General features: G+C 39.3%; 5 protein-coding genes across 8 annotated transcripts; 3 read left to right on the top strand and 2 right to left on the bottom strand.

The window, feature by feature from the left end:
- Positions 1 to 347: 347 nt before the first annotated feature.
- RB195_013014 (uncharacterized protein) lies at positions 348 to 3,894 on the top strand (the record flags this gene model as incomplete). The annotated part of the gene is made up of 4 exons (XM_013444816.2): positions 348 to 401; positions 1,547 to 1,699; positions 1,774 to 1,894; positions 3,743 to 3,894. 4 exons carry the CDS (start codon positions 348 to 350, stop codon positions 3,892 to 3,894), a joined length of 480 nt encoding a protein of 159 aa, XP_013300270.2.
- Positions 3,895 to 3,955: 61 nt separating this feature from the next.
- Positions 3,956 to 10,189, bottom strand: RB195_013013 (uncharacterized protein; the record flags this gene model as incomplete). Of its 2 annotated transcripts, none has more annotated exons than XM_013444815.2 (8): positions 3,956 to 4,236; positions 4,328 to 4,465; positions 5,327 to 5,426; positions 6,030 to 6,140; positions 6,328 to 6,435; positions 6,802 to 6,955; positions 9,882 to 9,959; positions 10,032 to 10,189. In XM_013444815.2, the coding sequence occupies 8 exons, from the start codon at positions 10,187 to 10,189 to the stop codon at positions 3,956 to 3,958; spliced, it is 1,128 nt and encodes a 375-aa protein (XP_013300269.2). The 2 variants fall into 2 exon arrangements, with proteins under 2 accessions (XP_013300269.2, XP_064058522.1); XM_064202641.1 differs by having other exon boundaries at positions 9,882 to 9,987; positions 10,032 to 10,086.
- Positions 10,190 to 12,377: 2,188 nt separating this feature from the next.
- On the top strand, positions 12,378 to 17,130 carry RB195_013012 (uncharacterized protein; the record flags this gene model as incomplete). 2 transcript variants are annotated; one of them, XM_064202640.1, is made up of 8 exons in its annotated part: positions 12,885 to 12,933; positions 13,999 to 14,078; positions 14,380 to 14,455; positions 14,540 to 14,595; positions 15,010 to 15,115; positions 15,595 to 15,743; positions 16,083 to 16,259; positions 16,573 to 17,130. In XM_064202640.1, 8 exons carry the CDS (start codon positions 12,885 to 12,887, stop codon positions 17,128 to 17,130), a joined length of 1,251 nt encoding a protein of 416 aa, XP_064058521.1. The 2 variants fall into 2 exon arrangements, with proteins under 2 accessions (XP_013300267.2, XP_064058521.1); XM_013444813.2 differs by lacking the exons at positions 12,885 to 12,933; positions 13,999 to 14,078; positions 14,540 to 14,595 and adding an exon at positions 12,378 to 12,488 and having other exon boundaries at positions 14,380 to 14,484.
- Positions 17,131 to 17,882: 752 nt separating this feature from the next.
- Positions 17,883 to 21,474, top strand: RB195_013011 (uncharacterized protein; the record flags this gene model as incomplete). 2 transcript variants are annotated; one of them, XM_064202638.1, is made up of 7 exons in its annotated part: positions 17,883 to 17,963; positions 18,017 to 18,087; positions 18,161 to 18,231; positions 19,746 to 19,870; positions 19,929 to 20,033; positions 21,214 to 21,348; positions 21,439 to 21,474. In XM_064202638.1, the coding sequence occupies 7 exons, from the start codon at positions 17,883 to 17,885 to the stop codon at positions 21,472 to 21,474; spliced, it is 624 nt and encodes a 207-aa protein (XP_064058519.1). The 2 variants fall into 2 exon arrangements, with proteins under 2 accessions (XP_064058519.1, XP_064058520.1); XM_064202639.1 differs by lacking the exon at positions 18,161 to 18,231 and adding an exon at positions 19,473 to 19,561 and having other exon boundaries at positions 17,907 to 17,963.
- A 1,072-nt stretch (positions 21,475 to 22,546) lies between these two features.
- On the bottom strand, positions 22,547 to 24,167 carry RB195_013010 (uncharacterized protein; the record flags this gene model as incomplete). Its single annotated transcript, XM_064202637.1, has 4 exons — positions 22,547 to 22,628; positions 22,703 to 22,817; positions 22,969 to 23,081; positions 23,901 to 23,974. The coding sequence occupies 4 exons, from the start codon at positions 23,972 to 23,974 to the stop codon at positions 22,547 to 22,549; spliced, it is 384 nt and encodes a 127-aa protein (XP_064058518.1).
- Between the last annotated feature and the right edge of the window lie 93 nt (positions 24,168 to 24,260).

Raw genomic sequence — 24,260 nt, 5'->3', positions numbered from 1 at the left:
TCCGTTGAGCTTTTCTTCATCAAAATATGTAGAATTACCACTAACTGAATTCAGCAGAAAAACCTCATTAGAGATTCTTCAAAAGCACCAACAAAACCAATGGAATTTAGCCTTTTCAACATTCAAAAAAAAAGCCTGAAATTTTTTTTCCTCGAAATCGTATCCCTAATTCTATGGGGGCAAAAATTTGTCCATATTTATGAAGCACAATTTCCAGAAATGATCCGCATGTATTTTTCCTATCGTTGCCGAAGCAGGAATACTGATTAGGAATGATTGGGAATATTTTTCTTGATTAATCAACGACTGATCATAGACAATTTCGTCATCGTGTGGTGATCAGCTTCATGTCAGTCTCGAAGTTTATAGGAATCGTGGATGAGGTCTTCTGCTTCATCGAGGTAACCCGATCTCACAATTTTTTCACCCTTTTTACTCCATTGAAAACTTGAAACTCCACTTATTATCAAAAAAAAAGTGAGTAATAATTTTTAGTGTTGCCTCAGTCGAATAATCAAAAATTCTTAGAAAAAGAGGAGCTGATCTCACAATTTTCACCATTTTTTACTCCATAAAAAACCTAAAACTCCACTTATTATCATCCAAAAAAGGTCTATTATATTTTTGATAGAGTGGATAACAATTTTTAGTGTTGCCTCAGTGGAATAGTCAAAAATTCTTTGAAAAGGAGGAAGAATGATGCGAAAGGAAGTTTGGAACGAGAGAAAAAAACTACAAAGTAATAATCTGATGAAATCAGTGCTGGATCCTAGAAGAACTCTCAAAAGATAAAACACTGACAAACTTTTGAAATCATTTCGAACCCCTCCAATTTCTTTTTTCTCTGATATTTTTGAGGCAGATATAAAGTTTATAAAGGATAAAGTGTCTGGCGTTAATCAATCCACTTGGGATCGGCGCCAAGACGTTCACTTCAATTCAGAATCGTGTGAGGTTTACGAGGGTCTCCTACACAATGAAGGGGCTAGCCGATGCATCAGGTCCCAGTGTTCTTATCCTCCCTGACAAGTCTGGTACCATTTTATCGACCCCGGATGGAGAAAAGGCTTGCTTAGTACTGGGGCGGATTCGAACCTCCGATCGATCGTGCAGGAAGCGGAACCTCTTACCGTCTGCGCTATAATCGCCCCCTAAAGCAGATATTTACCATAATATACCAAGAAAAATTCCCATATTGAAAACTGTCCATAGTTTTTCAATTATTTATTCAATTCATTATTTTTTCATGAACAAACTCCTCAAAGATTTACCTATAGCCGGTTTTTATTCTTTTTATACAAAATTCCTCAGGATATTTCTAGATATGTCCACAACATTTGTTTAAGAAATGACTCCATTGGGGTAGCTCTCTTTTCTCGGTTCGGCTACTTTCCCATATCTTTTTTTCTCTTTTTATTCTCTTTAAAATCAACATTGTGCTGAGTTTACGTCGTTCCTCATCCGCACGTTTACGGAATAAATCATTATCCAGAAATGTTCTCACCTCCTTCACATATCCTTCTCCTCTTAATCGGTGAATTTTCAGGGAGTGATCTCCAGTAAGGGACATTTGAATGGGACACTTCATTCATGCGAACCAGCTTTGAATTGTACTGTGCTCAATGAAAATGGACCACATTTGGACTCAACTCAGGAAACCATCAAATGTATGGATAGAGGATTTTTCTGGGAAGTAGAGGTAGGTGAATCTACCTATTTCTGCTTATTCCATTGGTGAAACATGTAACTCTCTAAATTCCTTTTTTTTCGTAGAATCAGTGCTCATTTACGGAACTGATACGGAAATCGTATTGTTACACGAAGCGACAGTGCTATGGTCTTAAGGTGCGATGCCCTAATCGTTACATCATTCTCACTTCATTCACGGAAACAGGTAAGTTCTTTTTTTCAAAGTTTCAAGGTCCCATGAGTAGGCGAACTGTTAGGATTGAGTTCAACTTCACTCGAGATTGTTACGATTTCCATTTCGCCAAGAGAGTCGTCCTTAAATTATGCAGGACCTCTCCACTTATTTAAAGCTGATTTAATATACATATTTTAATGTATTACATATTATATATATGAATTAATATATTTTTATATTATTTAACTACGCTTATTATTCTTATATTATTTAACTAATCAACTATATTATTTAATTAATCACCCACAGTTATGTAGCAGCGGCGGAAAAATCCTCGATGGTTCTAAGTACAGTAAAATCACTAATTATTCGACAAAAGACGAAAAAGACGGGATTACGCATCTTTTTCATCTTTTTTTTATAACTCGCCTCAATTGAATCCCTTTTATAAAATCTAAGAGCCAAAATATTCGTGTGCTCGAGCTCTATCGATTGGTGTAATTAGAGCTCTTAAATTCTTCCATCAAAGGCATCACCCCACGAATCTGAGGTGGTACGGAGTTCCAAGTGGAGTATTCTTAGTTAAGATAGTAGATTATGGAAAGGGGGTGATTCCGTCCATTTTATCCTAATTGCCGTAAAAACCCGGGTAGGAAGATGCGGCGCGTGCACAGGGCTGGCGCGCTCCAATCGAACTCGTTGTAGAAAATAGCGCGCCGGATCGCTCAAAGCCGTATCGTCCGGGCCGTTTTTTACGGCAATTAGGAGGAAATAGACGGAATCTCCCTTATCCCCATAATCCACTATCCCGTATACGAATACTCCACCTGAAATCCGTACCATCTGAGATTCGTGGGATGACGCCTTTAAAATACTATTCAGAAAAATTACCTCTGGCTACATATTAGCAAGGCTGACCGGATACTTATTTATCTTTTTTGACACCCCCACTTCTAACTGAGATAAGTTTGCAGGATATTTCTGGATGGTCAAATAAGATGTTTCATTTAATAAATCACCATCGATTCCACCCTCTCGATCCTTAAAGAGAGTGAATTCGACAAAACCTAAGCCAAAATATAAAGATCATGGCAACATCGGGTGTGGTTCATTTTAAAACGACAGATACTGGATCATCAGGATGCTCAGGCTTAGTCATTGTCGAACATGGGTTTCTTCCGGATCCTTATTCTTAGCCTCAGAGCTCCTTTGTGCAATGTTGATCAAAGAAAGAATGATTCTGAATGTTTTATTGGTAACTCTGATGCATTATTTCAAAAGTAAGAGGAATTTCCACACTCTCCTGGATTTCCATTACGTACGTATGCGTCCAAGTATTATTATGTCCAAAAAGAAAAATTTTCGTTCGTTTCGATTTAATGCGTAAAGATTGAGGTCCGGATCATGTTCACATTCAATTAATAATATTTTATAATTGTCATTTTATTAGTGACTAAAAACCATCTCTTTAGAAAGATGGGGTTTTAAATTCCACGGTTCATTCAATTTGCAACATTTTTTGGATTTTATTGCCTAGGACAATTCCTCTGTTGTTCGCAAATGTGAATCCATGCTTAGCATGGAAAGGGCATTGTATCAATAATTTCTTGCATTTAATGAATGTGAAAAATTAAATGGTACTAAAATGACCCAAAAATTCCGAGAATGGGAGATCCTTAGATGCAATCTGTTCCCAAGCGATTCCTGTCCGTCGGGCTCACATTATAGCTATTTTACATCATATACCTTCTTCTTTTTGTTTAATTTTAAAATTTTCACTTTTGAATCTTTTTTAACTATATTTACATTATATTTAGTTGTTATTTTCTTTATTTTTATTCACCCCTTTATTTTTGCTACGAATGTGAATATTTCCAGCACTAATAATCGTCGGTTTGGTTCTGCTATCCGCTGCGACGATAATTATTATCAAATATGCATGTCGATCCCGAAGAATCAATGTCGCTGCTTTCCCAAGCGACCTTTCCGAAACCAGCACCGTCACAAAATCGGACAAAGTGATGCCGTAGGCGATGAAACACGAACTCACCACAAAAATTGTTTCCTTGAAGTAAAATAAACTTAGAAGTATCAATTTATTATATTTGAACTCTTTGGTTTAATAATTGGTGGATTCATTGGTTGAATAATAGCATTATTAGCATCTGGAATTTGTTCACAATAAATCTCTACGAGGGGATTTGAGGGGAAATTTGCACCCATTGCGTTGAGAATCTCTAAGATTCTCGAACTGCCTCGTGTTCTTTGCAGGACCAGATGATTCTCGCATTTCGGGAAGAAATCTATTTGACTGATGACTAGTACGTCGAATGGGCTCGGCGATGGATGATCCGTGGAGTAGGCGACTATCACTAAAACACGATTTTTTATGTCGGGTCTATTTGACTAGATAGATAGTGTGGAAAACAGAGAGAAACTGAGACGCAAATAGATCATACTTACTTTTTGTATTCAACGATGGCCCAAATGAAAATTGCAAGGATTTATCGACGTCTCTCAGAACATCACCGATCAACGACATTCTCCTACCATTTTTCAGGTAAGAGATCTCAAAACGTGACGCTGCATTGTCGTTCAGGACTGGAATGAAGGAATTTCTAGTAGGTTTTCTGGAAGAATCACCTTAGTACAGAACTTCACGAGGTTGGAAGGATTAAACAAAACATGGCGAAAAGGAAACAATGGTGAAAACCCTTTAATTAGGTTTTTGTAATTTGCGAGACCATCCATATGTCCGCTAACGAAGAATCTCCTAGAAACTCAGGAAGGAAAATTTTGAAGCATAACCTCATATTTTTCAATCTTAGTCGGATACAGTACACAACAAGACAAAAATTGCGTTGCGATCAGATAATCAGCGAATTAATAGCCGCCACGTATGTTTGTCAAGGTGACCGCGACGCATGCGCTGGAATTCACACTCCCTCCCCCGCTGGCACGGTCCATTGGTCTTCGACATGCTTAAATCGGACGCACCGCGACGAAAAAATAAGTACCGTCACGTCGATGTTGGTGTTGGACCCGGGAATGAAGCCTTCATGAAGATCCCGGAAGCGAAGCAATAGTGCGTCATCCAGAGATCAAGAGAGCGAATTCTAGCGTAAGCATCGCGGTCGCCTCGGCAAATATAAGTATAAGTAAGAAAAGTATAAGTAGAAGTATAAATATAAGTACAAGCTTAACATAAGTGTGTTTTGCTTATTGATTAATTGCTTGATCACATCACGATTTCAAGCCAATCGATAGCCATATGTCGAATCCGAGTAGGATCGGAACATCATGAGGTCCCATCAACTTTTCTTCATTCTAACGGCGGCTGTGTCCAACCTGGGGGCATCACGAATCTTCGATTCGAATGGAAAGATTTAAAATTTTTGTCAGCAGATGAAACCCTTATAGATCCTAGAGACGAAAATTTTTAGACTCAAATAAACAACCAACATTCCATCTTTAGACACGATATCTGCAGATCACGGCTGAAAATCGATCCCAGAGATTTACGAACGGGTAATCGTTGTCCACTCGCTAGAAGATCGATGACCTTAAAAGAAACAACCACAATTTCTGGAAAAAAAATACAGTCTGCTATCCAAAGAGTCAATTCTTCATAGCGATTGATTGAAGAAACTAAAAGAATCGAAAGAAAGTAAAACCACTAGACACTAGGGTCACTCTCTTGGCCACTTCCAAGTCCAGAAGCTCACTGGTCCTCCGGAGTGCTAGGGACTCCACAAAACTCTTTTTTTGTGGACCACACAGACCCAATAACAACATCAAATTTTTAAATACGCAATAGGTTTTTTTGCTCAAAATTAATATGAGTTACTTGTACCGCTACAAGGTGATTAGGAGAAAAAAAAACTAATAAAAAAAGCTTAGGGAAAAGCTTAGGGAACCGATTACTCGGTATATCGCCAAAAAAGCTGAATTCGGTGATTTCGCTCGCAAGTACATATGGTAAAAATGATCAGTTCTCTATTACCGTAGAAATTTTTGGACGAACAATGAAAAAATGCTAAGCAGTCACATATGAAAATTAACGAAAACATGAAAGAAAGAATGAAAATTAATGACATATTTTCATTTGGAAGCAAAGCAGGAAAAAAATCAATGAAAATTTAAAATGAAAAATGCTTGGTTTCACCTCGTCCAGATCAGCGAGAATTGTTTGCATCCATTTTCTGTTCACATAAGTGACGTGCCAAGAACCACTCAACAACGGGACGGGAAGCGAAGCTGGGCATGTGTTAAGGAACTAAAAAAAAGATCAGTTTGAAAAGGTTAATTTTTGAATTTATTTATTTCACCTCGTTTATTTAGCTAAACAATAAATATTGGGAAATTATCTTATTATTACTATTATTCTATCAAATTATTATTTAAATTATATTCGTAAGCATAAATTCTGTAAAAAAAGCGTAATAAATATCATCAAATCTCACTTCACCAAACGATTTCACGGCGTAAGTAGACTTGTCGTCCATTGAAAATGCAGCACTGGGACCACTCATGAAATCATTGGAATTGGGAATAGGAATGCTAGAGAGGACCTGGTGAAAAAAAAAGAAAAAAATGAAATAATGGCCAGAATTTACATTATACTAGAGATATTACTACTAATACTAGAGAAATTATATTTTTTTTACCATATAATAGTTATTTCTCACTGACTTAGTTTACCTTACATACCTGTATTATTTTTTACGTTTTTTGTTTTCGAAATACGGACAAAGCCTGTAAGAAAGATAGTTGGAATCGAGATAAATTGGGAAACTAGGCGCGTAAACCAATCCAATTAAAATTAAGTATTTTAGTTCTTACTGTACTACATTTTGTAAGCATTATGATCTCGAAATATGGAGAAAACACGGTGGAGCACTCAATAAGCCCTCCTAACTCAATAATCAATAACTCACCTTTTCACCAACTCCTCTTATGGATAGAAGGACATTCCGGAGAAGTCCTTCTACAGGATCCGAGGTTAAACTAGGAGGAAAAGATGAAAGAAAAACAAAGAGAAGCCTCATAATCATTCCATGATGAAGTGTGTTCTCGGAGATTTCCAAAATCCTGAAAGTTGATAGAAAGCTCGTACGTAGGTATGTACGAATGAGTGACATACTTCTTTCTAACTCTATGTGAGTATACATTTATTGTTTCACCAATCGAAACAGCATATATGGTAAAAAAAAATATGGAATGTAAAAAAATGGAGTGGGCACGGACAGCAAAAATATGATTTGCACGTGATGAAACAGCACCATAGCAGAAATATCGAACGAATTCGACGAGAAACGTTGACCTCCCGGCGAAACGTATATAATTGCCGCTGTTCAGGTATGGATTTGGGACTAGTTTCAGCCTACAGAATCAAACAATCTCGTCCAATGCGCTTAACACAGTCATTCGTATTGTTTCGAGCATACCATAGCCAAAATATAATAGTTGTCACTAACCAGTTGGTGTACAAAGAAAAAAGAGATTAAATAAAAAATCTCCTAACCTCAATTTGCACCTCCATACTATTGAGCACTTTTTATGTGGTTCACAATTTACATTGACATGCAATTATATGACAATTATATGACATTGTGACATTTATATGTAATTATGTTTTTTTATAATAGGATATGTATTTATATTTTATAATATAGAATTTTTTATATTGTACAGTTTTACAGAGTATTTTACATATCCTATATTCATTTTTGTGTACTTTTATATACTACATAGGGATTTTTATGTGGATTTTCGATTAATCTTCGATCCGTCGTGGCGAGCGCCTACAATATTTCCACTTCCCGATCATGTGCGAAAATTCCCCACTGGCTCCTCCTGTATTAAATTATACAAATAGCACTTGATCTCTGTTTAAAGGAATTGGCAAAGAAATCTGACCATCGAGTCGACGGTTTCCGTATAGTGCGTTTAAAGGTAGCGTTTCAAATTCACATATAGTGGAAATCTGATAGAAAAGATAGAGTTCAATGAATAAGTTACGAATATGAGGGTAGAGCACTTAATTTTCCTCCATTCATCTTAAAAAACGGCGTGAGAGTCGCTATAGTTCCTACGAGGTGCATTAGAACGCGCCACCCTTGCACACTTCCTGGTTCCTTCAGCAGCATTCCTTCTTACCTCGTACGAACGAATACTGTTTCTCACAATGTGTTTGATGACGATTGGGAATAATTGAGCATGACCACCCTCGCACTTGTAATCTATTCCCGAAACTGTTGTTTTCTAGGTCTTCGGTCAGTTTTTCACACCAAGTCAGTTTCGTAATACGCTGCCTTTAATATCGTGAAGGATTCAGGTGTCCAGGGTTCTGATCCGATGTCGGTGAGATGCAGCACAAGTTTGGCTCAGCTAATTTTAGTTTTCTTGACAGATATGTCTCAACTCACCTATCACTGACATGAAAGTTAAAGGATAAAGTTCCTAGCGTTGATCAATCCGCTGGGATACGCCCCCACGTTCACTTCAATTCAGAATCGTTTGAGGTTTACGAACGTGTATCTGGCCTATACAATGACTTGCGGTGGCTAGCCGATGTGTCAAGTCAGTGCTTTTATCCTCCCAGACGAGTATGGTACCAATTTATCGACCGCGGAGGGATGAAAGGCTTGGTGAGCACTAGGGCGGATACGAACCTCCGATCGATTGTGCAGGAAGCGGAACCTCTAACCGCTACACTACACCCGCCCCATCACTGACATAGTGACAGAAATTTGATCCCTCTCTTCCACATGCGAAGCGGAATGCTCTCAGCAGCATGTATTGTATTGTAAATTCTAACTGTACTTCCATCTTTTCTTTATCAGGAAAAAAATTTATTTACTATACCGCATCCCTTTCCTGTATCAAGAACACACAAGGTATTAGTAAATGTCAACGATCAAGCTGTTCTGTTTTTTTTTAGACCAAGGGAAATAATTCATAACTCTAGAGGTGCTCCCATAATGCGATAATTTTATGTTTCCAGCGATAACGTCTGAATTTCTAAGCATAATACACAATAGCACAACTCAATTTTTGGATTTTTAGTCATGAAACGACAGTAAATTGATTTTTTAACGTTTAGAGTCATTTCATCTCCAATATTCCACGGTGAAACATCCTTAACGTCTAAGGGACACGGCGGAATGGACTTTATCGACACTCTACAAAAAAGGAACACATAACAGTTTTACGTACTCCATATAACTAATACAGTTATTACCAAATCACTACTCAAATCGAGAGAAGAAGAAACACTATTTTCTTACGAAAGCAACAGAGGATATTCATTAATACATTCCGAAATGCAGATTCTGAAACAAAAACGAAGTAATCGAGAACCTGAGCAAGAAATAGCGCTAGGGCGAATGAGCAGCAGTGAAAACAATGAGAATGACAATAAAACAAATTATGTGAGAAAGAAAACCATCTAATGCAGTGCACAAAAGTTTATCCACATGTGAAATGACTTTCTAGACAGTAGATGTATCGAGATACGCTGGTAAAGCTTTCAAAGACTTCCATCTGTCAACCACCAAAATTTTCCTGAGTCGATCCCATGTCCTGTAGCTGAAGCGGCAGGTGCACTATGAAATTAGATGTGAGTAAAAAAGTAGCTCAAAACTACTTCCAATAGCGCTCCAGTAAAATAGGATGCTTTAATATGCGAAGATGCATCACAGAAAGAACCCCATAATTTTTTTTGAGTTGTAATTCTATCAAAATAATACCACTCTCCCGTGGATTTTAGGCTTGTTGATGATTGACCGCCAAACTGACTCTCTATGAAATATAAAGTCAAAAACACGCAGGAGAATGAGTTCACTAGTCCGAAGAAAGGCTGCGAAACTCAACGTTAATCCGTTGCCTTCAATAGCGCCGTCGAACCATCAATCCCATGTTCGCTGCTCTTAGCACTGTCCGTTGAATCTTCATGCCCATCCTAGAAACGAGACCTAAGAAGTGCGCCAGTGCACCGACATGATATCCTACTAACCTTTTCGTGATACCTAGGCCCAAACGTAAAGCAATGATCCCCATATCCTCTACTGTGTCTTTCTTTTGAGGAAAAGGTCTGAAGGAAAGTCTAATAGGGCGGTCTCCTGCATGTAGCGGTGTATTATATTGTAATATACATCGTACTTACCCTTGCCCTCGTATCCCAATAGGTATTGCACGGTTCTTCCCTCCTCTAATTCCATTTGCAAAATTGGAAGGGTGTATGTATTTAGTGAGTGTCAGAGAGAGAGACCCTTTTTGAAGAGACCAAAACGGTGGTTCAGTGGAAGGTTTACTATAGTACATTCAGATAAAATTGTGCAATGCTGGCGAATTATTGAGTTAATTGGGTAGACCGTTCTCTGCCACATTACTGGACCATGCAGATGAGATATACACTAAGTAATCAGAACAACGAAGACAGTGCAAGACCACGCTCTTTGTTCTCGGCGCCGATGATACTGCTGCGGGCGACAACGTTGAGGATAAAGAAACCACTATAACAATCTAAAGTCTACGATTGAAGATTTGTTCGTACGCCTAGATTGGTAGTTCGGTTCGAATGTAGCATGACAAAGTGTGGATGGTGGCTGGACGTTGACGGCGTTAGATCGTACAGGTGGATTCGGCTCAATTGGCGCAGACGATGGAAATTACCGTTGAAGCGGATTATGCATTCATTCTTGGCGCTTCGTAGCTTCGTGTCCTTGCGGAGTAAAGATGGAAACTTTAGCCGTGACTACAATTCCCATGCTTGACTCCACAGCTGGCTTCGTGTGCTGTTTTGATGGAGAGGAGACACAGACTCATTTTCGTGACCTTCGACGTTCGGAATAATGGATCCGGAAACCGTGGTCATTCTAGCATAATGGTTGTCGTAATTTTCATCCACAAAACAGAATTTGCACTGGCGTTTGGGAAGCCCTTTCGAGGCTATCGTATCGGGACAGCAGGTGATGTAATAAGGTAACGATGTCGCACCTGTCGAGATCGCCCAAAGCGGAGGGCTGTTTAGTGGAAGAGGGAGAGTTTAGTGGAAGTGCAAGAGACCGAGGGTTCCAACACTCTTTTTGAACAGATCAGAACGGCGGTTTAGTGGATGTTTATTACGGGTCGTTAATGTATTGGCGTTCGACAGTTAAGTTATGATGTTCATCTGTGCTACGCGGGATATTCAAATTTATTCGGCAATCCCTCAAACTTGGAGGATTGAACCTACAATAACAATAACAATGTTAATAATAAGAGTTACAATACAACAGAAAAGAGAGCAACCAAGAGATAAACCACACTAAGAAGATAAATAAACGAAGAGTGACACAGCGATTATACTGTATTTATACGGTACAATGAGGGCAGAGTAATTGTGCGAAGGAATTACTAGTTTCCTTCTTTCCACTGCAGAGATATTGTACTTGGGCTTGTGCCATAATGTATTGTGGTTCAGTGGTAGAATAGAACGAACGAAGACCAATGTGTCATTTAGTGTAAGAAGACTTTCTCCGCTTTCATCAGTCGCAGTTGGCTCTGTTGAGTTCTGTTGATCTGTGTGAGTGCCATTTATTTATGCTGATTTTTGTGTTCTGGCCTTCTCTGCGTTATTTTCATCTTTCTGGCGATGTTCTCCCCATGTGATTCATTTCTGTGACTCAGGCACTCGATCTTGCTTCTTCGTATTTTTGTTTTTACAATTTATTGATCAATACCTGAAGAGCGTTTCTGCTCATTTTGATTGTCTCTATGATCCCAGAAAGCAAATTTGTTGCACTGAGATATTCTCCATACTTTTTCTCGTCTGTTCGAAGCGTTTTGACCTCAGCAATACAGATTTTTTAGTGAAAAACTGGTGCCATGGTGTCGCAAGAGAAATCGTAGCGATGGTACCCTGGAGGCAGTGACTTTAGACTCAAGAAATACGCTTAAGCAGCTATTAGTTTGCTTTTGAAAGCGAAGGGTTGGGTGGACTTTGTGATCCGTTTCAGAATCTCAGCTTTTATTAAATTTAGGCGATGCACCGAAATGTGATGGTGCGAAGGAATTACTAATTTCCGTCGTTAATAAACAACCTTCGTGGGCGGTCATCTTGATAAGATGCCGTTTGTTTGCACAAGTGATATATGATACTGTTGCCAAAAGTGTAGAATAACAATACAGAATTGGGTTCCTGGTCCAAATATCAGGAGGACACGCAGAATAAACTATGATGATGTCCTGCAAATTTTTTGCCTTGCCATATGACCGGCAAAGATGGGGCAGTACAGCAACAAACCTTAAAAAATTATCAATTATCATGTTCCGAGATCGGAACACTCTGACGACACAACAAAAAAGGATCTATACATTACGTTAGAGAAGTGTCGTATTTGCTTAGTTTTTAAATTCTTCTTGTTACTTCGGAAAATGTTGGATCTAGAATTCCCTTTGAGTTGACGACTGGAGGTAGAGCTTGCAGTTGGGTGGGCGGAGACGAGTAGAAAATCCTTGCAGACCGCAGATGTTGAACAAAAGCGTGTTATGCGGTAAACCACAATACACGCAATTGATCCCGCAGTATTTCGTATCACGACTAATGTCTTTGAGGTGCGATGTAAACGGTGATTCAGTGGTAATGTTTATCAAAAGAAGAGCAATGAAGTTAAGAGCAGAGAATAATTGCCGGCATTCGAAACAGAATTGAGGCTCAGTTGGCGCGAAGGAAATATTAGTTTCCTTCTTTTGCACTACAGAAATAGGGTGCCTGAGCTTGTGCCCCACTGTATGGTGGTATATAATGTGGGTGACTAGAGACCTAGGGGTTTTATCACCCTAACTGAACAGACCGAAACGGTGATTCAGTGGAATGTATTTATTATACAGTAGGCAGAGAATAATGTGAGCGAAGTTATGAGTGGGCAGAGCGTTGTCTGCCGCACTCTTCGACGGTACAAGTCATTATGCCACGAAAATAAGCATAACAGCGAACGGTACTTTATACCACGCCCCTTATCCATCACCGGGGTCGATGATATTGCCGCAGGTTCGATTCCCAGCTGATGCACCAGACTATATAAGTGGGTGACTAGAGACCTAGAGGTTTTATCACCCTAATTGAACAGACCGAAACGGTGGTTCAATGGAATGTATTTATTATACAGTAGGCAGAGAATAATGTGAGCGAAGTGGTGAGTGGGCAGAGCGTTGTCTGCTGCACTCTTGGACGGTACAAGTCGTTATGCCACGAAAATAACCATAACAGCGAATGGTACTTTATACCACGCCCCTTATCTATCATCGGGGTCGATGATAGGTGGTTCGCTGATTAAATATTTATTAGCAGACGAACGGTGACAATGTGCTTACTAGGAACCACATAACCAGGAATTGCCATCGTGTACGGTCGTGGAGAAGCAAGCTTAGTGGGTGGTCGTCTTGATAAGATGATCGCCAAAATTATAGGCCTTTACAATGCCGAATATTTCCACAAAGGACAAGTTATATTGAATTGTGAACAGAGGTTGAAATAACAGTACAGAATGAGATCCTGATCCAAACATCAGGACAGAGGCCAATTATTGAGTTGAGTGGGCAGGCTGACCTACTCTGCCGCACTACTGCACGATAAGATGGCATGTATAATGAGCGACCACAACAGCGAAGATTATTTAAGGTCAAGCCTCTTTACCAGCATCGATGTCGATGATAGGGTAGATGGTACGATTATTAGTGGATAAGGCGTAATAGTTATTTGCATCTGTGATCCGTGATCATGCCTTCAATTCCGTAATGGTGCCCCACCGAAAACAAAGAACAAGCAGAGAACATCACTACAAAACCATCACATTAATCACCCTATGTCCCGCTGACCTATCTCGTGATCACACCCATACCATTACCAAAGATCGCTCAAGTACCCTTCTGCTACCACAGTACATCCCTTCTGCACGTCACGAAACATTCATTCGATATACATATGTTTCGTAATCAATACGTACTTCTAGAACTCCCGAAATCCAACCCTGCCTTCGTCTGCAATTTCTTCAATTCCTCCAATGTTTGGTGGAGGAACCAATAGATAACGTAGTCAATTCTGTCATCGCTGAAATCACTTATAATAATCGTTCACTCTGCTTTCTCAGCTTTTCCTCAACCTTGGTTTGTTTGCACGACCGCCGCCAAGTTTCCTCTTGAGCAAATCCGGAACAAACTCATCGACAAGGTGCTGGCTTGACTTCCGCCGTTGCGTGCATTATCCGTCGACATCGTGGAGAATATTGCTCCAACCATACTCATAACTCTTTGATTTTTTGAGTTTTGCATTCTTTCTACATCCTTCTGATGTAATCCTCCTATCCTTCCATGATGATAGAAGATCAGAGCTTCTTATCAGAACTAGAAAAGCAAGTAAAAAAACAAAGAAAGTATATCACAAGTACTGGTCCGAATCCATATTCTTATTATTACTAACCTTAAGCTATTGAACGGTGAACTTTAATTGATTTGTTTTCACTGTCATTAAGGTCCTCAGCGAAAGCCTAAAGGCAATGCTTGGCGGTGGCGAAAAACGTGCTCGAACCTCATATGCTCGCCCCGACGGTAATGAACGTGTCGCGACACTCGCTATGGTCGCGCGCCGCTGTCTTCCTCTTTCCTCTTTCCTGTTTTTCCTGGGATTGTGAGGATATCACGCGTTCGATTTTCCACCCAGTTTCTATTCTTTGCTTGCTTCCCAATACGTGAGTTGTTCGATTCTTTAGTCGTATCTTTGAAGAATTTGCAATTTTGTGGAGGTTCCGGTTGGGGGAAGTGTCGTGCTTTGCGAAGACTGCTCTTTACTATCGTTCATTAATTTTTAATTTGTTATTTATTTTTATCTTCGGGAAGCCTTTCCATGTTCTAGATCTAAAGCTGGCTCTTGTTATACTTGACGTATTGAGCTTTTTCCACTTTTTTCCTTGTATTTTTCTAACGTTTTTATTGCAGCATGTAAGAAACGGCAACCAACTTTATTATATACCAATTTATTGAATTCCTGAGGCTTTCGCATGTTTGGGATTGTATTGCACTTTTGTATCGAATCGTGGCAGTGTTTTGCCTGTTTGCTCTGCTGCAGGGAAAATCTTCACTCCACTGAAAAGTATCGATTTTAGGCCATGGCTCCACAGTTTCCTGATTTTAGACGAGTTAGAAGGCGAATTAGAAGAACATTATGTTACGGGGCGAAACAACCTCATACCATCAATTTGCCGCTTTCTGGTACGTTTTCATTTTTGAGTGTTTATTTCTTCGTTTATGTGTTAGGAAAGTAGAAATTACTTTGACTTTGTGGAAAGTAGAAAAGTGACTTTTCTTGTCCTGTCCATTTTACGGTTTCAGCTTACCATGGTTGTTTCATTTCGACATTTTGCTTTGAAAGTGATCGTTTGCATGTTTGATTTGATGTTGCAAAGATTCGTCATTGTGTAAACCACTAGGAGGAATGTAAAAAAAGCAAGGAGAACAAGAATGTTCATCGCGGAAATACGTGGAATGTGCTTCTACTTTCAATTCATCAAAAAGTCGTTCTTCTACTGATAAGATAACGCTCATTTAGAATTCGGTAATTTCAATGTAAACACCTTGTAAGGTTGTTGTAATAGATGCAATGGAAGATTTCTTGCTGAGAATCAAATCTGCAGAGTTACTAGCTTCGAACTTTGAGAAGATGTTTTACTTGTTTATATGAACTTTTTAAGAACTTGTCGTGGATTTTTTCAACAAGCGGTCCCCTTTCGACTACATGAGACCGGAAACGTCAGCGAGCATATCAGGTCGCGGATATGCAGATCCGTGTACGCTCGTCGTTGCCATGGTTTATCTTGATCGACTAAGAGTTAACGACAAGGTAAGATTCTTTCAATGTTTTTTTTCCTAAGTTTCTGCTTATGTTCGTGGAATGTCAGAAAATGAAGTGCTGCAAATGTGGGGTAAAGTGTAGGAGGACACTCATTCGTGAATAACTAAATGAACCGGAGCCCTAAGACCTAATCATTAGTTACAGCTATTAAAATCACTTAGAGGAGCTATTACATGTAAGCTAAAGTTCTTTTTTCTAAGTTTTAAGAGACAAAAGGAAGATATAGAAATAATAGCGCAGTTGAAAGCTGATGATCTGTTCACAGTAGAGCTGGAAATATAAGTTTAGTTGCTTTGTTAATATTCTTTCTAAGTGTGTTTCTTCAAGGTTTGGTTTGAATCTTCTGATCCGACTGATCTCTATTTGCCTGCACTTGTGGTGGCTTCGAAATTCCTTCATGACTCGGACACATATGACAGAGTATCAAATGCAGACTGGGCTGAAGCTGCGAACATTTCAAACCAACACCTAAACCAACTCGAATGGGAGTTCGTTCAAAAAATGGTAGGTCTATCTCCACTTTGAGCCCCCATTCTTTTTCGAATCGTAAGCAGGAGTTTTTTTTTTCAAATCTTGGCTTGTACCTTGTCACTATTTTTCTTTTGCTCGTCACTGCAATCTATTCTCAATAAAAAAATGAAAATGATGGTTTTTTTAAAATTTAACCAGAGAGGTGATAACATTTTTCTTATCGGATAGTATATGAAGATTCAGTTCTTAACTCCCGATTTCTTGACAAAGGATTATTTTTCTCTCTTATAATATTGCACAAGATTCTTTGTTTGATTTCGTGCAATTTTAAATAACCACCTTGCAGAATTGGGACGTGATGGTTGATCAGACTGAGTTCGATCGATGGTTGTCATTCTTTGAACACTGGGTTGCAAACGATTTCGTGATGAAGAATGGTTTTTGTACTTACAACGAAATCCTACAGCTCAGTTCTTCGTTCCCCTTAGCATCGTTGCTCCAAGCGATCTCCTCATTCTTTGGGCTAATGACTTTGGTTTATACTCTTTCTATTGTCTCTCTTTTCTCTATCCCATCCACGTTATTGTCCACTGAAACTTCCCTACCTGAGAACATTACGGTAAGGACTATGCAAGGACCTATTAACTTTCCGTCTAGAATTAATGAGGAACAACCGATTTCTCTTTCTACTGAGTACGACTTCATAGAAGAACTTGATATTGATCTATATCAACATGTGATAGAAGCAGATAACATCAGCACAATGGCATTCTCATGTCGAGCAGACTTTGAAAAACTTGATTGTAATGTTTATGAACATGAACGATTTCCCAATAGATTCCCTGAATTAGAGAAACATTTTACTGATTTCACAATCCATCCTTTTCTTAATACGGTTTCTTGAATTATGTTAGATGTTAGATTTTAATAAATCGTGATGAGTCTGCAGTTTAATAATTTGATACAGTGCCTAACACAAACAAGTAACCAAAATCTAACTCTTCTTGGCTAGCCTCATTGGAAGTCATTTAATTGTTTGTCATTTCTTTGAAGTCTGCGGAATTTCCCAGGTGTTTGATCATTCATTTTTTGACTTGGTCTGGAAGGGTGTTGCGGGGATTACTCAACGTTTGCAGATCGAAGGGAAAAGAAACCGTACGGCTTGAGTTAAGTTTAGGGTAATGAATGTGAATGGGCCAACAATTGGTTAAAGGCATCACTCCACGAATCTGAGGTGATACGGATTTCAGGTGGAGTATTCGTATACGGGATGGGAGACTATGGAGAGGGGGGTGATTCCGTCCATTTCTTCCTAATTGCCGTAAAAAACGGCTCGGAAGATACGGCTTCAGGAGTTCTGGCGCACTATTTTCTACAAGGAGTTCGACTGGAGCGCGCCAGCCTTGCGCGACGCCTCATCCGTATCTTCCGGGCCGTTTTTTACGGCAATTAGGAAGAAATGGACGGAATCACTCCCCTCTCCATAGTCTCCCATTCCGTATACGAATACTCCACATGAAATCTGCACCACCTCAGATTTGTGGGATGATGCCTTCAAATAGTCGGTGGTTCTCAGTTTCGTGTACGAGTTCCATTAATGTGCACCATCTGTCGCAATCTGTGTATTGTCTTTTGTGGAAAAAATCATAAAGTGTAATGGGAACGATAAACAATGTGCTAATGTGCTCACGGTATGCACGGTCAGGTTCATTTATTGCGTTCTTTCACACTCACATGGTAGGGTCCAGGTGATTAGCATGTCGCAAATAATTTTTCCTGTTGTTGTTTAGACCGGGAATCCGTCTACTGATATCGATACACTACAAAAATCAGGATACAATTCTCCCAACATTGAGAAAGCGTAAGTAATGTGTAGTGCTTTGAGGTGATGAGTACACATAGTGCAGTAATTATGTTCAATTTCTATTATCCAGAAATAGCAAGGATAACTGTGAAGGGCATTTTGTATTTCTGGATGAGGCATTGTCGGGCTATAAGAACAGAAGTGCTGGAGCGATCAATCGTTTTTGTTGTTTACCCGCTCTCTGTCTGAAATCAATCAACTGGCTGGCATAGTTCAGCAGTCTTAGCGCCTAGTAAGCTCTGAGCAACCACTTTCCTGCTGTTTAGCAGGCCATAATGTCTCACAAAAGGAGGATATTGTCCTAGGAGTAGGCTTTGGTTACTCATTCTGCAGGTAGGACCTTCAGCAAGACGAAGACGAAATCGGGAATCAGGTAATTGCAGCACCTATATCCGAGAGTACCACCAGTTCCTTCCATGTTGACTGAACGATAGGATCAGAATGATATCAAGCTCTTCGAATGCGTCACAGCTTATCGATTTTGATCAGCTGATTTCATATCATGGATGACCGGCCACTGTTACCGAAATATTGCAAAATGATTTGAAGATTGCACAACTAATCACTGATTAGAAGAGAAAATTTGGACTCTTATCAACACACGACTCCACTGCTTATCAGAATGGTGACAATACGACCCTTGAGTATGACATATGGGGCGTATAAGACGTACGTAGTCCTTCTAAGGTACTCCTATACGAAAAGATGTCAAAAAATACTGAAAAAAACGAAAAGAAATGTATAACAATAATAATACAATTATGAAGTTAAAGGATAAAGTTTCTGGCGTCAATCAATCCACTTCGGATGCGCCCCCACGTTCACTTCAATTAAGAATCGTATGAGGTTTACGAACGTGTAACTGGCCCATAAGCCACTTGTGGTGGCTAGCCGATGGGTCAAGTCAGTGTTTTTTTATCCTCCCAGACAAGTGTGGTACCAATTTATCGATCCCGGAGGGATGAAAGCCTCGGGAAGCACTAGGGCGGATTCGAACCTCCGATCGATCGTGCAGGAAACGGGACCTCACACACCACACCTGCCCCAATACAAATATACTGCCAATATTGGGGATAATAAAACTCATAAGATGGTGGTATGCGAGAGATCAGATCAGAAATAACGCTCTGATCTCATGTTCCACAAAAATTTCAAAGAACGCGGTCTTCAATGAGAGTTGGATAACGAAAAAAAAAGCAAATCGACGCCTCTGGGCATAGATCGGTCTGGTTATGTGTTATACAATAATATAATATACAATAATACAATAATATAGAATAGTTCATAATTATGTTCGATATCAAGAATTAGGAATCTCTGAAGATGAAAAAATAGAAAGATTTTCAAACGAAAAAAAAAACCCGGAAGAATGCTTATTACAGAGTTCCACGATTTTTCTATTTATTGTATGCGATTCCGTTCCTTGTTGTAGTCGCTTATATAATTTTTGTATTCGTTTACCGTACGAGAAGTAAGTCCATGAAACTAATAAGGCTATTGTTATATCTCGAATTCGTTGACGACTACGGCTGCAAATTTTATTTATTTATTTTTTAATTTTTTTTTTTGAAACGAATTTGTCGTTATCCGATGTCGCCAACGATTTCAATTTGAACATCGTCTTATCGCTCTGTGATTTTTTTTTTTACTTTCAGAGGAAAACTCACTTAAAAGTCTAGCAGATATAAAACCAAAAATGCCGCCACCAGGACCAATAGACGAAAGTAATTTTGAGTTTTGTGGTCCGCTTAAACTGCAGAGCAGATTTTTAGGAAGAGTGGTAAGAGTGAATTTAAATAGTTGGTTGTTGTCCTCCTCGAAAAGTAAAAATACATCAGGAACATGCATTAGTGAATGATGTTTCATATCCAATCGAACAACTTGCCTACGATGAAAATATGAATGAAGTGAACGATATAGGTAGCAATATTGAGGAAATTGAGGTACAATTTTTGTTCTACGATTAATTTGTGACTCTAGGACAATGATGAAACTTAGCTAAAAATAAATAAATAAATACTATCCTAAACACTACTCCTACTAAATACTAATACTATCTCTACTACTAGTAAAAATAAATAAATAAAAATAAACAGATACAGCAACGGAGTTTTTAAAGTATATTTATCAAGTTTATTATTTATCTTTATCTTTTTATCAGTTTATTTATTTATATTTTTATTTATTATTTTTAAAGTATATATTTATCTCTTCGAGACGTTAATACCTCCTATTTTACTTTATATGTATATGTATTCCTTGAGATCGCTCCTTGTTTTCAATGACCGTAGCCCTATTCCTTTTTTTTGCGCTCAGCTCCGTACTAGTAGTATATCTAGTTTCCATGTCAGATAAGCTAGCTGGGAAAAACGGCTGATGATTAGGGTAAAAAAAGAAGAATAGAGATTTTTAGATCCGAAAAAGCGTTTGTATAGACGTTTTTATCCATGGAAAACTAAGGACAGCGCTATGAGTGAATTCTTAGCCTTAGACCGTGTACTATCCAAGCTATCTCCAAGCTCCAAATTTCTTGAAATTCAGAAGACGCTCATCACTAGGGGAGGAAGGGTCGTGTTTCTATACCTTCTTAAAGTCATCACCCCACGAATCTGAGGATCGTAGATTATAGAGAGGGGGGTGATTCCGTCGATTTCTTCCTAATTTCCGTAGAAAATGGTTCGGAAGATACGGCTTCGAGCGCTCCGGTGCGCTATTTTCTACAGCGAGTTCGATTGGAGCGCGCCAGCCTTGTGCACGCGCCGCATCTTCTGCGCCGTTTTTTTACGGCAATTAGGAAGAATCCCACGAATCTGGACGGAATCACCCCCCTCTCCATAATCTACTGTCCCATATACGAATATTCCACCTGAAATCCGTACCACCTCAGATTCGTTGAGTGATGCCTTAAAGTGTTCTCTTTACATCATGGCACAACGAGGAAAAGAAGCGGAGTTAAGAGGAGGGGACATTTGTAACTATGTACATATGTATTAGTGGAAATAATGACTTAGATGAAAAATACAAATTTACGATCAGGAATTATAGTACAATTCAAAATAAGCAAAATCCTAGAATTACGAGAATTGGGTCTTCTTTACTTGACTTTATCTCCATCCATCATAGGGAATTTCCGATCCGACAATGTCCGCACAAAAAGCAAAGAGGAAATCTACACTATTCGTTTCAAGAGATTCATCGAAGCGTCCAACAGTAGCGTCCATGAAAGCAAAAGCATTACTCAAAATGAGAAAAGATGCGGTGTGTTTCACACATTTTTTTTTATCTCGAAGAAAAATTCTATATTAGTCGAAGTAATATAACAGAATGTGGCGTTTATGTGCATTGCAGGCTGAAAATAATAAAGCGAGCACACCAAAAGAGTGAAACAGTTTGTCGAAATGGTCAAAGATCAATTTATCATCAGAAATGTTACATCAGGAATTAATAAATCTTTAAAGAAATTGTTAAACACCGGGATACAGGAATCCTGTGTAATACAAGGTCATGCACATGCATTTATGACACTAAGATAAAATTTGATTTGATATAAATAAGATGATTCAGAAAGACAACGTATATTCAAAGTGTTGACGAAGAAATAAGCAAACAAATAAACATATCAACAAACAATCAAGTGTTAAGACAGTCGTGCATAGTCTCTTCATGGGTGTCGTTTGGGGGGAGGGGAGGGGGGAGGCACTCAGTGGCGCCCTTATTTCCCGGGGCTCTAACTCACTTTTTTTCTTAGTAACTTAAGTTTACATGTCATAGATCCTCTAGGAGTAATGTTTAGGCCTTAGCGCCCCGACTGATTTGATTATTTACTTTGAGAAATAAGGGAGCCACTTAGTACCACCTCTCCCCTTCAAAAAAAAAAAACGACACTTTACCCCTCTTCTGTCACCCATTTTTGTTCGTAATGATTTAAAAATTAGTTTCTTTGATATGCAGATATGTGTATTGCAATGAAAAGGCTGCGGCTCCACGTTCCATGGCATGTTTTCCATGGTTAGTGGTTCGAAATTTCCCGATGCCAACTAAGCATTCAGAGGCGGGGTCAATAAAATGGTACTAAACTTGTCTGGGAGGAACACCGACTTGGTACATCGGCTTTCTGCTATTTTCTATTTCTGTTTGCTGGAATTTCACAGAAATTTGTAAGTCTAGGGCACTGCAGTTTACTTATTTTTCTGGTAAACGAAACTCAACAATACCGTTTTAGATGATTAGAGAAAATGCTGGGGAAGATGGCTGAAAATTTCCCGTTTCTCAAAAAAAAAAAAACTCGAAAAGCCTATTCCTCACAGTCATCTAGCCATAATTTTGACAACCGAGGTACTTTTGATGCTGAGCGATGTTTTCGTTTTAGTATAGGATATGTTGTAGAATATTTATGATTACAGCTAAGAAACTGATAATTTACAATTTCAAACAATTTTTTCCATTATATAATTAATTAACATAAACCACAGGCACGCATACATTGTTGACGAACTTGTGGATAGCCACAGAATCCGAAGAAGGCAAGAATTGTACAGCTAAACGAGACCAATCAACAGTATATCCTTAGAAAATGTTTCTTCATTGAAAACGGTAATTTAAAATTACTTACTCATAAAAATTGTTCACGCATTTTGTAACCGGCCTAGTGGTTGTCTGAACGACGGATGGTTTTTTAGTAGTTATTTGCACAGGAGGCTCGACAGCGTCTGGTTGGTTCGAGTCAACTGAAACGTACTGTATCTCACAGAATCATATTTAAGAATTTCATTTGATTTATGAAAAAAAAAACTTTTAGAAAAGATTTCTGCCACATCATTTGAGAAATAGAAAGAAAAGTGAAGTGTAAAGCACGAAAATCATACAAAGAGTCACTACCGTATCGATAACTGAGTCCAATTGTGGATTTTCCATAGCGATTGAACGTTACCACAGGGACCAAATTTGAGACTGCAGTTAATGTGGTTCCCGTAGTCGTACTAGAGCAAAATCTGAAAAATTACACCTGTTAGCATGGTGCGGACAAAAGCGCTTCGTAACGCTACTCTAGAAAAGAAGTACAAACTACTATGGCTAGAATAGTTGTAAGGTCTGCGCACGATTTTCCAATCGGCGCCTCGACGGGAACATCACCGCGAACACCTTCCTACTGTAGCTATCTCACACCCAGGGAGTATATAAGGGATGGCACCCAGTGCCGCTTCCTGTGGTATTTCGTCATCCCTTACACGCGCCCAAATTTTAAAGGCATCACCTCACGAATCTGTGGTGGTACGGATTTCAAGTGGAGTATTCGTATACGGGATGGGAGACTACAGAGAGGGGGGGGGGGGGGTGATTCCGTCCATTTCTTCCTAATTGCTGTAAAAAAAAGCCCGGAAGATACGCCTTCAGGCGTTTTGGCGCACTATTTTGTACAGGGAGTTCGACTGGAGCGCGCCGGCCTTGTGCGGCGCCGCATCTTCCGGGCTTTTTTTACGGCAGTTAGGAAGAAATGGACGGAATCACTCTCTTCTCCCAAGTCTCCCGTCCCGTATACGAATACTCCACCTGAAATCGGCACCACCTCAGGTTCGTGGGGTGATGCCTTTAAGTGCACGTGGCTTTTGAATTTAGCTTCCAGTAAAATTCAGAGAGTGCTCTTTGATATGACTTCAAAGTGTACCATGCTTCCAGATCCTAATTGGAAAGAGTTTCTTGGTCGTAAAAGAAAGTTCTGGACGGAGGTGGTGAAGGAAGATCTGAGAACACTTGTCGTTGACAGGCAGTTCAGTCGAGACGTGAAATTCCGCCGCTTGTGGTATAGCGACGTATGGGTAGATTCTACGCGAACTCCAGCTGAAGATCGAACAGGATGAGCTCGGATATGTTCAGGGACGACCATAAGGCCTTTTCCAATTCCAATCGGCGAAAATGCGGATAGCCGCGTTAGGCCGTAACACCCGCCCGCCGATTAGGTCAAGTAAGTCACCATCTGGGCACTGGTTGAGAGTGCGCCTGGAAAAGGACATCCACTGCAATATCTGCTGATCTAGGGGCGCGGGTCTCCAGCCGAATGACATGTACCACGTAAGCATCTAACTGAACTTCTTGTATGGTACATTGTTACTTGTGCTACTATTTGCATTGTTATCATGCACATCCACGGATCTCCCTCACTAGAGGGATCA

The sequence above is a fragment of the Necator americanus genome, chromosome V (genome assembly GCF_031761385.1).
Source record: "Necator americanus strain Aroian chromosome V, whole genome shotgun sequence".
NCBI lineage: Eukaryota > Metazoa > Nematoda > Chromadorea > Rhabditida > Ancylostomatidae > Necator > Necator americanus.
The sequence above is the reverse complement of the archived record's forward strand: the minus strand, read 5'-3'. Positions and strand labels throughout refer to the sequence as shown.